The 17195-nt window shown below is 47.0% G+C and overlaps 1 protein-coding gene across 1 annotated transcript in view; it reads left to right on the top strand.

Annotated features, from left to right (window-relative positions):
• Positions 1 to 17195, top strand: part of VAMP4 (vesicle associated membrane protein 4) — a 69838-nt gene that overhangs the window by 16976 nt on the left and 35667 nt on the right. The window contains exons 3-4 of the mRNA XM_075320995.1: positions 2337 to 2383; positions 5896 to 5946. Of these exons, the coding sequence (XP_075177110.1) occupies positions 2337 to 2383; positions 5896 to 5946 (98 nt within the window). The remainder of the gene's footprint in view (positions 1 to 2336; positions 2384 to 5895; positions 5947 to 17195) is intronic.

Raw genomic sequence — 17195 nt, forward strand, 5'->3', positions numbered from 1 at the left:
ATAGTCATCTCTCCTCCCCAACAATTCAGCGCTGAAGCCCTGCTGGTATGCCTGATCTTTGTATACAAGCAGCAAGTGTCTGACCGCAGTGGTCACATGCCGTATTACCTGCACCACCAGCCATGGTAGCCATGATGACCATAAAATTACATTGGCGTCAGTGGTCACATGCCGTATTACTGGCACTACCAGCCGCAATGCCAGTAACACTACATGTGACTGGTGATTGACCACAGTGGTTGCATGCTGTATTACCGGCACTACCAGCTATGGTAGCCATGATGACAGTAATATTAAATTGACGGAACTAGTCACATGCTGAATTACTCGAACTACTAGCCACGATGCTAGTATTACTATGTGACCAGTGATTGTCTGCAGTGGTCACATGCTGCATTACTGGCACCCCTAGCCAGGATGCCAGTAATACTACGTGTGACCACTGGCCAGTGATTTGACTGCAGTGGTTGCATACCGCATTACTGGCACTACTAGCTATGGTAGCCATGATGACTGTAATATTACATTGGCGGCAGTCGTCACATGCCGTATTACTGGCACTACCAGCCACAATGCCGGTAATACTACATGTGACCGCGGACCAGTGATTGACCTCAGTGGTCACATGCCATGGTAGCCATAATGACAGTAATATTACATTGACAGCAGTGGTCACATGCCGTATTACCAACCATGATGTTAATAATACTACATTTAACAGGTGACCAGTGATTGGTTGCAGTGGTCAAATGTCATATTACTGCAACCACCAGCCATGGTAGCAGCGATGACCGTAATATTACATTGGCGGCAGTGGTCACATGCCATATTACTGGCACTACCAGCCACAATGCCAGTAACACTACATGTGACCAGTGATTGACCACAGTGGTTATATGCTGTATGACTGGCACTACAAGGCACTATGCAAGTAATACTACATGTGACCACTGACCAGTGATTGACTGCATTGGTGACATGCCGTATTACTGGCACTACCAGTCACAATGCAAGTAATATTACATGTGACTACTGACTAGTGATTGACCGCAGTGGTATATGCTGTATCTCTGGCACTACTAGGTACGATATGAGTAATACTACATGTGACCAACAGTGATTATATGCTATATCACTGGCACTACCAACCACAATGCCAGTAATACTACATGAGACCATTGATTGATCGCAGTGGTTATATGCTTTATTACTGGCACCACCAGCCAAGGATGTCATTATGCCAATACTAATATATGTGATTCATAAGTAGTGATTTGGCTGCAGCAGTCATAAGCACTGCTAGAGCTTCTGCACTGGATCACTGGCGATTGAGGAGGGGCTGATTAGTGTTTTTGTTATTTTAATCACATTTTATTTTTTGTTATGGTGGATTACCCCTTTTAAGCAATTTATTTGATCACTGAAAAAGTTTGTGTGATAGGAGATGACTGCTGGGAGCAGCGCAGAGCCCAAAAACCGGGCTCTGAAGAGCCCCGTCTGAACGTACAACCTCGTTTGACATACAGCTCTTAAATACCTTTTCCCGCAGTCCTATTAAGCATGCATGTATCAGTGGGGCATATACTAAACCTCCACTCCAGGCAGATGAGGCTCTTCAGAAACATGTTCGTGGGATTCTTGGGGTCCCAGTGGTTGGGCCATCAGTCTCCGGTTAGATGAAGCTCTTCAGAGACATATTCGTGGGATCCTTGGGGTCCCAGTGGTTGGGCCATCAGTCTCCAGTTAGATGAAGCTCTTCAGAGACGTGTTAATGGGACCCTTGAGGTTCCAGTGGTTGGGCCTTCAGTGATCGGGCCTTCAGTGATCGGGAAGTTAGCCCCTGTCAGATGGATAGGAAATGACTTACAAACTTGGCACAAACCCTTTTAATTATTAATATGCTGGCTAATTGAAGATGGAAAAATGAGCCATTCTTTGATTTCCAATACTCCTCCTGTAATATCTTCACGCACTTGGCTCCCATGTAAATGGCAGTAACACAACAACCTGAGCAGACTATGGTAACTGGGTCCCTCTGGAGCTCAGGTGTCTGAGGTGCGACAGGTATAATTATTGAATGAGCAGTTTAGTTATTATCAAGTCGCTGCGCTTATTTTTGTGTCTTTTGCGCACGTCCTAATTATCTTGTGTACAGTCTAAAGCGAGAACTAAAACAACACCCACAGGAATGATAGTAAATGTTTGCAAGGACAAGAAATGGGTATTCTGGAACGTGACGCAACCGCCTCAGCAGCCATTATTTTTATCTTTTATTTTGTTGTTTATTTTTTTTTATCATTTCGTTTAGTTATTTATTTCTTTTATCTTTAACACAGAGAAATCTGCTGGAGGAAGACTCTGATGAGGAGGAAGACTTCTTCTTGTAAGTACCTGCTAAAAGTTAAAGAAAAAGGGTTAAGTTTATACCTGACCTCGTTCTATATGAGCTCTTGGTTTAATCTTGTGTAAAAATGGCATCGTCCCCAAATCGCAGACAAAATGCAGTCCTATGCAAGGAAAGCAGCAGCCATTAACAAGTGACTCTTCTGGTGGTCCGCCATCCAGCAGTTGTACAGCAATAGAAATACATTGCTTCATTTTTTCTCAAAGTACAGTTTGGTTGCAAAGAAGGATTATATTGTGGCGTGCCACCATCACCCAGGTTTATCTGTTAGGGCATGAGATCAGTATCACTCCAATATTTATTACACCTATGACAAAGCATCGCTCTTTCATGGGCTTCTATACTCGGCTTGCACAGGGACCCCTTCCACCATACCACTCTCAGACTTATATTATGGGAGCCAGTGCGCTGACTGCAGGTATCTGAGAATTGTGACTAAATACTTATTATTGCCCCCTCACCTGATAACAGGGGGTTCTGATCAACCATGTCTCTGGGACGCACAAGTTCGCACATGCTATAGTGCTGCAACCTCTGTGTTTTTCAACATATCCATAAATTGTCACTGATATTATTGAGGTCCATTAAAGTGAGTTGGGATGATCCTGCAATGTTACACGCTTGTGAAATTTAATTTAAGAAGAAAACAGCATTTCCCACCTCTCAAATGTGTACTGAGCTATACTTTCCATAGCTCACTTTTCTGTGCTGAGCTATGCCATGACTCTTTCCTGCTTCGGGTTACTTGGTTCTCAGGTGTTTTTCCTCCTCTTGGTTGGTCCGGATCCCAGCTTGTTTTCCAACTTGGGTACCTCCATTCCCAGCTCCCTTTCCTCCTTCCCAGCTCCCTTTCCTCCTTCCCAGCTCCCTTTCCTCCTTCCCAGGTCCCTTTCCTCCTTCCTAGCTCCCTTTCCTCCTTCCCAGGTCCCTTTCCTCCTTCCTAGCTCCCTTTCCTCCTTCCCAGCTCCCTTTCCTCCTTTTGGTCGTCCCCGTTTCCAGCTCCCTTTCCTCTTTCCAGTTAGCCCTGTTCCCAGCCCGCTTTCCTTCTTCCAGTTAGCCCCGTTTCCAGTTCCCTTTCCTCTTTCCAGTTAGCCCCGTTCCCAGCCCGCTTTTTTCCTCCCGGTCAGCCCCGTTCTCGGCTCGCTTTCTTCCTCCCGGTCGGCCCCGTTCTCGGCTCGCTTTCTTCCTCCCGGTCGGCCCCGTTCTCGGCTCGCTTTCTTCCTCCCGGTCGGCCCCGTTCTCGGCTCGCTTTCTTCCTCCCGGTCGGCCCCGTTCTCGGCTCGCTTTCTTCCTCCCGGTCGGCCCCGTTCTCGGCTCCCATCTCCCCTGCTGTTAGCACACATAAAATTTCTTAATATTGTTCAGCCATTTTACTTAGCAGCTACTATGATGTGTGTCCATCCTGCATACCTTCCTTCATGTTGTCATGGCAAATATTTAGTATATCCTAAAAAGAGAGAAAAAAAGATTATCCTTAGGGTATGTGCGCATGCTGCCTTTTTTTGTGACCACAAAGATGCAGCGTTTTTGTGCGTTTTTTGCTGTGTTTTTGTTCTTGCGTTTTTCTAATGCATTGCATGGGTGAAAACCACTGGCAAAAACACAGAAATAATTGACATGTTGCTTTTTTTGGTCACCACAAAAGCGCACCTCAAACAAAACTGCACTGTGCGGACAACAAAAATGAAAACTCAGACTTTGGGGACGGAAATGCATGCAGTTTTGAGGGCAAAAACGCATCTGAAAAATGCGGCAAAAAATGCAGCATGCGCACATACCCTTAATCTATTATTGGCTATGTGCACACGCTGCGTTTTTATGACGCTGCGTTTTTGTGCGGTTTTGGCCCCTAAAAACGCACCCGCGGCAAACAACGCATGCGTTATTACCGCGATTTGGTGCGTTTTGGCTGCGTTTTGCTGCGTTTTTGAACTCTGCGTTTTTCCGAAGCATTGCATAGGGGGAAAACGCAGAAAAACGCAGGAAAGAATTGACATGTCCATTTTTTTTTTTTTTTTTTTTTTTTTTTAAGCTAAAAAAACGCAGCTTAAAAAAAAAGTTGTGTGCGGACAGCAAAAATGAAAACTCATAGACTTTGCCTGGGAAGCAAAGTCATGCAGTTTTGAGGCCAAAAACGCACCCAAAAAAAGCGCAAAAACGCACTGTGTACACATAGCCTAACCGTTCATGTCAGGTAACTTTGCAGTCGTTTCTGGAAACAGATGCTTTTTCTTCTACTTTCCTACAATTTATAATGTTTCCCTCATTCCAGAAAAATAATTTTATTTAATCATTTGATTGTGCAATAAATCAACCTATTTTTTTGGATTACGTCTTTACTACACTCCCCAGCGCCCCTTCATTGAGCTTCATGCCTCTTCACTCTCTCCCCTATAGCGAGCCGTGCTGTTCTCAGCTACCTCCACTCTGTCCCTAATTGTCTGACCTGTTGTCACACGGAGTTTTGCACAAACTTCGCCGACTGTCATGGTGTCATTGGGCTCTGTTCAGATTACAGATTGACACTCTGCCCAATGGTATTCTCTGGTGTCTGGGATCAACACAGGTACTCGTATGTCGAACTGCTGTGAGCTGATTCATAGGCAGGCTAGCAAGAGTTAATCGCTCCTTTGGTCACATGTTGTGGGGAGGTGATTCACACGGCACTTCTGGGGGGTGCTCAAGTAGGGTCCAAAACCGTCTCAGGTAGATATAGAAACTTGGCACTGAAGATCAATGTGAATAGTGGTCTTTTATTGAGAAGAACTTGTAGGGCCAGCACAAGCACAGACGTTTCATCAGTGTGCGTGTAGGGGTTCCTCAGACACCGTGTCATACTTGACTACGCCAGTTGCCAAGTTGCTATACCTTTTGAGGACCCCCTGCACGCACACTGATGAAGGTCTTTGACCGAAACGTCTGTGCTTGTGCTGGTCCTACAAGTTCTTCTCAATAGAAGACCACTATTCACATTTATCTTGAGTGCCAAGTTTCTACATCTACATGTTGTGGGGAGGCCTCCATCACATCTACTCCCCTCTTATTTATGCTGGTGGAAATCTTCCACCCATGCCAGCTATAGTTTATTCTGTGGTCTGTGAGGTGTAGTGTCCCAGACTTACTGGTGAACGCCGTGCTCATTACTTGTTGCTGTTGTAGAGTTTTCCCCTGTTGTTTTGTCGCTTCCTTCCTGCTCTTGTTATTTCTCCGGAACCTCTTATTGTCTTTACCTATGTGTGTGTGCGTGCTGTGGGACAGAGTTTTTTGGTTTTCCCTTGTCTGTACTTATCTGTGGGTTTCATCCCACTCTTGTCTTGTCCCTTCCCAAAATGTCGCCAGCCACTACTTCGAGACTTGGACAATTGCTGGATATGGGAAATTCAGTCATTTGTCACATTGGTTGGATCTATCTTCCTGTTTCTGTTTGCTGTGGATGCGGAGATCTGAGGTCAGACCATATGATACTGACACTGAATGTTCTCTCTTGCCAGGAGGGGACCTTCTGCACCTAAGTTTGGACCAAGGAATGACAAGATCAGACAGTAAGTCTGTGGGTGACAGCTGGAAAGTCAACTGTACCCTTCTCCCTGCTTCTTGGTTATATTTAAAATGTATCTAACCTCTGTTTATGTACCTTGCAAGGGATCGGATACATAACACATCATGGTAAGGAAGCTGTGCACACAGCGTCCAAGAGGGCTTACAACATACTCCTACACAAAAATGCACAAGAATGTATAAAGTAACTGGAACATCTTTTATTTTATTTTTTACATATCTGATAAATTGTTGTTTTATCACTTTCCTTATTAAACAGAATTTGTCAGCAAGTTATGTTATTTAGTCTGAGAGCAGCACAATATAGGGATAGAGACCCTGATTCCAGCAATGTGTCACTTATGGGGCTGTATGTTGTTTCAAAAACATCAGCAGGATATTATCACTAGAGGACTAGTAGTCTCATGCTGTATAGTCCTCCTGCTTTCTGTAACCCCACCCCCACAACTGATTAGCAGCTGTCAATGTACAGTAGTGTGGGAAGGGTTACAGACCTCAGCATTCAGACCACTGCTAGATCTGCAGCAGAGAAAGCTGTGAATTAATTAAAATGACTGTATACAGACCAGTAAGTGATACATCCATGGAATCCGGGTCTCAGCCCCTTCATTATACTGTTTTCAGACTACATAGAAAAAAACAGCTGGCAGATTCCTTTTAAGCACTCATTAAAAAGTTTGATGGGTATTCCCATATTCACCAGGCTCTTATAAGTGGTCATGGCCACCTCTCCATTCACAAACAGCACACAACTGAGGTCCATCCTTGTGAGAGAATATAATCCATTTTGTTCTTAGAGAAACCATCTTGTCTTATAACTAATGATGTCACAGGACTCAGCTAACCCTAACGGGTGGGGATGTTTCACATTTCTATACATACGCCTGTGGCTCTTATTGGCGCATAGTTCTGAGGTGTTATTTCTTTGTTTGGGGTACTATATAAACTGGTCACATGATGTAATAAAGCAGAAACTTTCAGTACACCACAGATGGTGTGTGCTGAAATGTTTTCCTGAGTGCTTGTAAAACAAATCTTACTAATTTGGAGTTCCAATGGCATAGGAGTGTATTTAGCTCACAATCCTCAAGATAGAGAGGGTCCCACCACCAGAACCTGCACCTATCGGACATTTTCGACATATCCTGTGGCTTTTTTCAAGATGTTTGCGATGGGGTAATCCATTATAGGAAATGATTAAATGTGTGCAAGTGCATAGCTAATATTGATCACTTTAAGACAGGGGTGGGGAAGACCTTTTCTACGGTCCCTGGGACTCTGCCGGCAGCCGCCTCTTGCCGGCCCTTTAAATTCCCATGTGCGCTACGAGGACGCGCATTCAGCGTTCACTACTGAACGCTGGTCAGTGTGCGTGTGCTCAGGACTTATTTTGTGGGCGGGGTTAACACTTTCACCCCGTCCCACAGAAGCCCAGCAGCAGTTTGCCGGCTTCAACTAGTAGGTGAGCGCTCCCTCGTGCTGCATGCCAGCTAACATATGCTCCATCTCCCGTGCCCGCTTCTCCGTGCCAGCTCCCCCGTGCGCGCTCCTCTTTCCCTGGTCCTCGGTGCTCGCTCCCCCGTGCCAGCTCCTCCGTGCCTGCTCCTCCGTGTGAGCTCCCACTGTGCTGTGTGCCCGTTCCCACTGTGCTGCTATGTGCTCATTTCCCAGCTGCCGTGTGCCTGCTCCCTCTGTCTCCGCACCACCAGGGTTGTGTGCTTCTTCCCCAGGGTTGTGTGTCCCCCAAGGTTTGTGTGCCCCCCCCCCCTCCACTAGGTCTGTGTGTCCCCCCTCCCTCCACTAGGTCTGTGTGCCCCCCACCTCCACTAGGTCTGTGTGCCTCCCCCTCCCCTAGGTTTGTGTACCCCTCCTCCCCCAGAGCTGTGTGCCCCCACTCCCCCAGAGCTGTGTGACTCCCCCACCCCCCAGTGCTGTGCCCCCAGTGATGTCCATGCTGCCCCATGCTGTCTGCGCCCCTGTGGCAATGTCTGGGCTCTGCATGTGTTGTCAGTTTCCCCCGTGCCCCCCCCACCCATTGCTGTCCGTGCCCCCCCCCCCATTGCTGTCCGTGCCCCCCCCCCGTGCTGTCCGTGCCCCCCCCCGTGCTGTCCGTGCCGCCCCCCCTCAGTGCTGTCCGTGCCCCCCCTCAGTGCTGTTCGTGCCCCCCCAGTGCTGTCTACGTTCCAAAGCCATATCTATGCCTCCCAGTGATGCATATGTCCTCAGCCTTTTTTGTGAAGTATATATTCTCCCAGCCCCACCTGTGATGTATATGCCCCCAGCCCCTCCTGTGATGTATATGCCCCATTGTCTTCTGTAATGTATATATTACAGGTGGGGCTGGGGCATATACATCACAGGAGGGGCTGGGGTCATATACATCACAGGAGAAGCTGGTGGCATATACATCACATTGGAGATGCTGGGGAATATACATCACAGGAGGTGCTGGGGCATCTCCTTTAATATATATACAGCAGTCCCAGTGTCAGTTGTGATGTATATGATTTACCAATCTTATCACAAAGAGTTGACTGCTCCAGACCGAGACAATCCTGGAAAAGCAGTTGTGAGAAGTAACATGATCAATATTAACATAACATAACGTAATATATCAATATATCAAAATTTAACCGCTGCGCCAAAGAGAAGCCGCTCCGGCCACCACAATAGGGGTGAGTTAATTAATTGCTTGACCAAATGTAGCCGGGTAATTTTCACATTGATAATTTTGTGCGGCCCCCGATGGTTGGTAGAAGTTTCCAGATGGCCCCCGACAGTAAAAAGGTTCCCCACCCCTGCTTTAAGACCACATATCGAGTAGCCAGCATTTGGTAAATCGGTTGTATCAGGTTCTCCGTACTGGTGAATTAAAACCTCTGTCTGTGAGAAATCTGAGGCCAAACATGAAATAGGAACAATCTAATATAAGCCCACTTTCCTCCAAGCTGTATAAGTGTATTGCTAAGACTGGGATAGTCTATAGAAACTGTAAGAGTAAAAAAAAAAAAATATCCTAATTTTGATAAATGTACTCTTCTAGGTCTTCAAGGGTTTAACATCACAAATAAAAGGTATTGGAATATCGAAAACCATTCAATTTCAGATGTCAGCTATAAGACATTAAGGTTAATAAATGCTAGAATGTGGTAGTAGTGTGCATAAAATATAATAAAACCATAAAAGAAATCTTTTTGTTTTTGCTATGTAATCTGAGTAGTGTAATATAGGGAGAGACCCTAATTCCAGTGATGTTACTTACTAGGTTGTGTTTTGTAGTTTCAATAAAATCGGCATGTTATCAGCAGGAGATTATCACTAGAGGACTATATGTCTCATGCCTCCTGGCCAACTGCTCTGTGTAACCCCACCCCCATCGCTGATTAGCAGCTTTCTGCCTATGCACACAGAAACACAGAAAGGTACCAATCAGTGATGGGGCGGAGTTATACAGGCCTCCAGCAATCTGAGCACTGCTAGATCTGCAGTAAATGTATAAAAATGACAGCATACAGCCCAGTAAGTGACACATCACTGGAATCAGGGTCTCTGTCTCTAGATTGCATGGCAAAAACCTGCTGACAGATTCCCTTTAAAGGACCGTTGGCAGTCTAATCCCTTATTCTGAAAGTGAAGGGAAAAATAGAGCAGAACAGGTAGGAGTATTACAAATTCCATGGGCTTTTTGGGTTTTATCACTGAGCTTATCCGGCTCATTCCACATTTCCACATAGACATTGCTTTTTAGCTCAGTGCTTGGCTGCAGCGGTGATATAGGCTGTAAACGTGACCTCACCGCTGCAGCCTAAATGCAGAGACCAAAAAGCTGGAGGAGAGGAAGGTGAGGAGATGCTCTTTCTGTTACCAATCTGTTATCAATAGAGGTCATTTACTGCTCAAACAGAAGGGCTTTCCGCCAATAGAAGATTCAGAGAGGGGTTTCCTGCCTTGGGGGGCTCCATATTGCTCACAGTGAGCTGAAGCAGGGTCACTTTATATATTTTTTATATAGATAGATAGATAGATATACACGCACAGGGTGGTCCAAAAGTAGGTGGACAGAGATTTATCTGTGAAAACTGGATCTGTGAAACTGACTCGGTTGCCCATAGCAACCAATCAGATTCCACATTTCATTTTCCAAAGAGTCTGTGGAGAATGAAAAGTGGAATCTGGTTGCCAAGGGCAACTGAGTCAGTTTCACTACACACCATCTATATATATAATCGCCTTATTCTGTCTGTCTGTCTGTCTGTTTGTCTTGCTCCAAAATTCTGTCGTTACCACGACAAGCGTCTGGCCGCTCGCCTCGGCTCCGCCCCCCCCGCACGGATTGGCCGCTCGCCCAGGCTCCGCCCCCACACGGATTGGCCTCTCGCCCTGTGCCCCTGCACGCATTGGCAACTCGGCCACGCCCCGCCCCCCTCACGCATTGCACGCTCGCTCTGGCCCCGCCCCCCGCACGCATTCCCCGAACCGACACGGAGCCCCGACTCCCAGGTGAGTGCTGTACCCCCGGGAGCCCACACCAGCATACGCCGGCAACCCAGCCGACACATACCCTCGCATTGCTGGGGTTGCCGGCGTACGCTGATGTGGGCTCCCGTGCGTGCGGGGGGGCGGGGTACGCTGGTAACCATGGTACACATCGGGTAATATTGTGTAGCATGGTTACCAGCGTACACCGGCTCCCGGTACACATGTGCAGAAGAGAGAAGAAAGAAGACCCCCGATCATACTCACCAGAAGCCGACTGGGAGCAGGTGAGCGCATCAAGGTCCTGCAGCGGCGGAACACACACACATGCACACACATCAGATCGCATCCACACACTCACAACATCCAGTGATATCGCTTGCTTCTCGGCGGCGATACTGTGCGTGCAGTGACCTTCCAGGACCTGCCGGAGGATCACATGGCCGGAAGCATGTGGTATCTCCGGATGTTGTGAGTGTGAGCGTGTATGTGCGATATCGTCAATGTGTGTGTGCGTGTATGCGATCGGGTGTGTGCGTGTAAGCGATCGGATGTGTGCGTGTATGCGATCGGATGTGTGTGTGTATGCGATCGGATGTGTGCGTGTAAGCGATCGGATGTGTGCGTGTATGCGATCGGATGTGTGCGTGTATGCGATCGGATGTGTGCGTGTATGCGATCGGATGTGTGCGTGTATGCGATCGGATGTGTGCGTGTCGGCAGAAGGCAGAGGAGCACTGCGTGCAGCACAGCTGCTGGGACCGCCCACCGGAGGCCACAGGCAGAAGTGGGGTGTGAGTGTATGCGATCAGATGTGTGCGTGTATACTGTCTGATGTGTGACTGTGGAGCACGATGGGGGGTGCGCAGCATGGGGGATGGAGCACAATGGGGGGTGCGCAGCATGGGGGATGGAGCACGATGGGGGGTGCGCAGCATGGGGGATGGAGCACGATGGAGGGTGCGCAGCATGGGGGATGGAGCACGATGGGGGATGCGCAGCATGGGGATGGAGCACGATGGGGGGTGCGCAGCATGGGGGATGGAGCACGATGGGGAGTGCGCAGCATGGGGGATGGAGCACGATGGGGGTGCGCAGTATGGGGGATGGAGCACGATGGGGAGTGCGCAGCATGTGGGAGGGAGCACGATGGGGGGTGCGCAGCATGGGGGATGGAGCACGATGGGGGGGTGCACAGCGTGGGGGATGGAGCACGATGGGGAGTGCACACCTCCCCCCAAAACACACACACACACCGCCACACACGCACTGCACAACACACCACACACACACTGGGAACCACAAACACCGCCCTACACAGACACCCACACACACAGACAACGCCGCACACACACAACACCTAACACACAAACACCGCGGCACACACAAATATACGCACATACCGCACAACACACACATTGCACAAAACATACCTCCCCCAAAACACACACACACCCCACACACACACAAACCGCGCAACACACACACACAGCGCTCCACAAACAACGCAACACACACAATGCAACACACAAACAACACCGCTCTCGCCCCCCGCCACACCCAGACAACACCCAGAACATGTACAGCGCCCTACAAAAACACTTGGTAACTACACACAACATCTATATATATAACAAAAATCATACATTAACTACACAATACGTAAATTCTAGAATACCCGATGCGTAGAATCGGGCCACCTTCTAGTGTTTGATAAATATCTCTCTTCATAACCCTATTACATATACTGTCCACCTACTTTTGAACCACCCTGTGTGTGTGTGTGTGTGTGTGTGTGTGTGTAATATATACATATATATACAGTACAAACCAAATGTTTGGATACACCTTCTCATTCAAAGAGTTTTCTTTATTTTCATGACTCTAAAAATTGTAGATTTACATTGAAGGCATCAAAACTATGAATTAACACATGTGGTATGAAATACTTAACAAAAAAGTGTGACACAACTGAAAATATGTCTTATATTCTAGGTTCTTCATAGTAGCCACCTTTTGCTTTGATTACTGCTTTGCACACTCTTGGCATTCTCTTGATGAGCTTCAAGAGGTAGTCACCGGAAATGGTCTTCCAACAGTCTTGAAGGAGTTCCCAGAGATGCTTACCACTTGTTGGCCCTTTTGCCTTCATTCTGCGGTCCAGCTCACCCCAAACCATCTCGATTGGGTTCAGGTCTGGTGACTGTGGAGGCCAGGTCATCTGGCGTAGCACCCCATCACTCTCCTTCTTAGGCCCCTTTCACACGTCAGTGATTCTGGTACGTTTGTGCTTTTTTTTAAACGTACCAGAATCACTGACATACGCAGACCCATTATAATGAATGGGTCTGCTCACACATCAGTGATTTTTCACTGCACGTGTCTCCGTGCGGCGTACCCGCGTGTGCGTGATTGCCGCACGGAGACATGTCCATTTTTTTCTGGCATCACTGATGTTCCACGGACCACGCAGTGGTGTGGTCCGTGAAACACGTGCCAGAAAAAAACGTGGATTTAAAATAATAAACATTTTAACTCACCCGGCTTCAGCTGCGCTCTCTGCAGCCCGTTCTCTCTGCTGCTTCTGAGCCGGCTGATTACTGTCGCGCATCTTAATGATGCGCGACACAGCCGACCCGGAAGCAGCTGCTGCAGGGGTCAGCGCCGGCCGGATGCTGCACCGCGGGAGGATTCAGCACCACGGAGAGCGGGAGCGGGCGCAGGTGAGTTGATTTCTAAGCGCAATCACGGGCCGCGGAGAACGGAGCCCGGATTGCACTTAGACAACCCACGTGTGCCGAGATTCACGGCACACGCAGGGACATGTGCGTGTTTTACACGCCAGTGAAAAACGTCTGTGTTTTTCACTGACGTGTGAAACGGGCCTAAGTCAAATAGCTCTTGCACAGCCTGGAGGTGTGTTTGGGGTCATTGTCCTGTTGAAAAATAAATGATGGTGCAACTAAACGCAAACATATATTCATAACTATGGAATAGCATGCTGCTGCAAGATGCTGTGGTAGCCATGCTGGTTCTGTATGCCTTCAATTTTGAATAAATCCCCAACAGTGTCACCAGCAAAGCACCCCCACACCATCCCACCTCCTCCTCCATGCTTCACGGTGGGAACCAGACATGTAGAGTCCATCCGTTCACCTTTTCTACAAAGACACTGGGGGATCCAAAGATCTCAAATGTGGACTAATCAGACCAAAGCACAGATTTCCACTGGTCTAATGTCCATTCCTTGTGTTCTTTAGCCCAAATAAGTCTCTTCTGCTTGTTGCCTGTCCTTAGCAGTGGTTTCCCAGCAGCTATTTTACCAGGGAGGCCTGCTGCACAGTCTCCCCTTAATAGCTGTTCTAGAGATGAGATGGTGTGTCCAAACTTTTGGTCTGTACTGTGTATATATATATATATATATATATATATATACACACACATATACATACACACATATACACACACACACACACAGGGTGGTCCAAAAGTAGGATAAATACATTCTCACAAGGTTGCCCGTGCATTTGAATAGCCAACAGGTAATGCTGATCCATAGAAAAGAGGTCGCCATCCTGAAACAACCTCATTAGATCGTCATGTTTGCGGAGCTGTACTCTTCCAGCCGGTCTGACACCCTACCAGTATTGTGTACATGGTGGCACATCTGCACGATATTTGCCGGCCATCAGACTGTAGCCTGGGCACTGACTAGCCTGGCATGTCAGATCGGTTGAAAAAGAGAAGTTCTTCATACCGTCTAATAACTTTTCAATCTGATTTTATCATTTTACATAAAAAAAAAGTGTAAAAACTTAACTTTGTATTATGTTTTATTATACATCACTCCAGAGCTGTATTCATAATTCTGCTGCAAATATACTCCTCCTTAGCTGGGGAGAGGTTTCTGGTATAAAGATATAGCTTCTCATGGTGAAATCAGTACAGAAATATGGAGAGATTTCAGCTCTGAGGCCCACAGGATGTGAATGCATTCCAGTACAAGCGACAGCACTGGATAAGTAATCATTGTAATGTGTTGTAAGATATTCAATATTTATGTAGGTAAATTTGATATAAGGTGAAACATGTTGTTTGAGGCAGCCTGCTTGTCCTCGGCATGTGGGCACATGTGGTCCCCGTTGGTTTTGGAGCCTGGAAACACCTGTGACTGTGCTGTGATGATGAGTGTAGGTGCCGGCTACTGAACTCTCCTGATCGGGGGCAGCATTGTGACGGTATTGCTTGGATTGTGGGGCGGCATTCCTGCAGGATGATCGCATTTTCCCGCAAGCTCATGACTATTAAATAATTTCCTCCAATTTCTCAATTGAAAAGCAAAATTTGTCCCTGACTGAGTTTCAGCCCTGGAGGGTCATAATGTGTTTCCAGTCTGGGTAACGCCTGCATGGGTTACTGCAAGTCATTGTGTTCTATCAGAATGAAAAATAGATTTTTCACGGTATTTTATCAGTGTGCTAGAAAGTTCCAGGAATCGTTTCTACAGCTCCCGCTTTCCCAGGTGAAGCTCTATGGGGACGGCTTCACACGGGTCACCGCAGGCCCACTCATCCTGCACATATGTACGGTGGATTGTAACGTGTGCAAACCCCGGAATGGAAAAAACAAGGTGAATACGTGGAGTTACCCTTAAAGAAAAAACTAAAATAAAATAGACTTAAGATCTTAGTTGTATACCTAGATACAGCATCCCTGAAGAAAAGCTGTCTGCAGAGGTACAGCCGGGGTACAGGTCTGTGGTGAGAGGACGGCCGTCCAATACAGCCAGGAGAGAACAAAAAACCCAGCAGAATAAAATAAGAGCCAGTTCTGACCCCTTTTTGACCTGCTGAAAGGTCCTCTTTAAGGTTCCCATAGACATCCACAGGCTAAAGTGTTCTTGGACAACAGCTATTCCTCCCAACTCCACATACACACGCGTGCTCCACATGGGTGATCATGCATGTGTTCATAAAGGGTAGGAGGTGGCAGCGACTTATCTACCCTGAGAACAGTAATATGGGTATGTTGGAATTCAGGAGAGTTAAGTCACACACACACACACACACACACACACACACACACGTACATACCTACAAAACATGCACACACGTAGGTACATGTATACACACACACACATGTACATCGCTACAAAACACGTGTATATACATACACACATATACATATACACACACATACATACATACATACACACACATACACATGTACATATCTACAAAACATACACATGGATATACAGTGCCTACAAGTAGTATTCAACCCCCTGCAGATTTAGCAGATTTGATAAGATGCAAATAAGTTACAGCCTGCAAACTTCAAACAAGAGCAGGATTTATTAACAGATGCATAAATCTTACAAACCAACAAGTTATGTTGCTCAGTTAAATTTTATTAAATTTTCAACATAAAAGTGTGGGTCAATTATTATTCAACCCCTAGGTTTAATATTTTGTGGAATAACCCTTGTTTGCAATTACAGCTAATAATCGTCTTTTATAAGACCTGATCAGGCCGGCACAGGTCTCTGGAGTTATCTTGGCCCACTCCTCCATGCAGATCTTCTCCAAGTTATCTAGGTTCTTTGGGTGTCTCATGTGGACTTTAATCTTGAGCTCCTTCCACACGTTTTCAATTGGGTTAAGGTCAGGAGACTGACTAGGCCACTGCAACACCTTGATTTTTTTCCCTCTTGAACCAGGCCTTGGTTTTCTTGGCTGTGTGCTTTGGGTCGTTGTCTTGTTGGAACATGAAATGACGACCCATCTTAAGATCCTTGATGGAGGAGCGGAGGTTATTGGCCAAAATCTCCAGGTAGGCCGTGCTATCCATCTTCCCATGGATGCGGACCAGATGGCCAGGCCCCTTGGCTGAGAAACAGCCCCACAGCATGATGCTGCCACCACCATGCTTGACTGTAGGGATGGTATTCTTGGGGTCGTATGCAGTACTATCCAGTCTCCAAACGTCACGTGTGTGGTTGGCACCAAAGATCTCGATCTTGGTCTCATCAGACCAGAGAACCTTGAACCAGTCTGTCTCAGAGTCCTCCAAGTGATCATGAGCAAACTGTAGACGAGCCTCGACATGACGCTTTGAAAGTAAAGGTACCTTACGGGCTCGTCTGGAACGGAGACCATTGCGGTGGAGTACGTTACTTATGGTATTGACTGAAACCAATGTCCCCACTGCCATGAGATCTTCCCGGAGCTCCTTCCTTGTTGTCCTTGGGTTAGCCTTGACTCTTCGGACAAGCCTGGCCTCGGCACGGGTGGAAACTTTCAAAGGCTGTCCAGGCCGTGGAAGGCTAACAGTAGTTCCATAAGCCTTCCACTTCCGGATGATGCTCCCAACAGTGGAGACAGGTAGGCCCAACTCCTTGGAAAGGGTTTTGTACCCCTTGCCAGCCTTGTGACCATCCACGATCTTGTCTCTGATGGCCTTGGAATGCTCCTTTGTCTTTCCCATGTTGACCATGTACAGTTAAGTCCAGAAATATTTGGACAGTGACACAAGTTTTGTTATTTTAGCTGTTTACAAAAACATGTTCAGAAATACAATTATATATATAATATGGGCTGAAAGTGCACACTCCCAGCTGAAATATGAGAGTTTTCACATCCAAATCGGAGAAAGGGTTTAGGAATCATAGCTCTGTAATACATAGCCTCCTCTTTTTCAAGGGACCAAAAGTAATTGGACAAGGGACTCTAAGGGCTGCAATTAACTCTGAAGGCGT

The sequence above is a fragment of the Anomaloglossus baeobatrachus genome, chromosome 8, assembly GCF_048569485.1.
Source record: "Anomaloglossus baeobatrachus isolate aAnoBae1 chromosome 8, aAnoBae1.hap1, whole genome shotgun sequence".
In the NCBI taxonomy this organism is placed as follows: Eukaryota; Metazoa; Chordata; class Amphibia; order Anura; family Aromobatidae; genus Anomaloglossus; species Anomaloglossus baeobatrachus.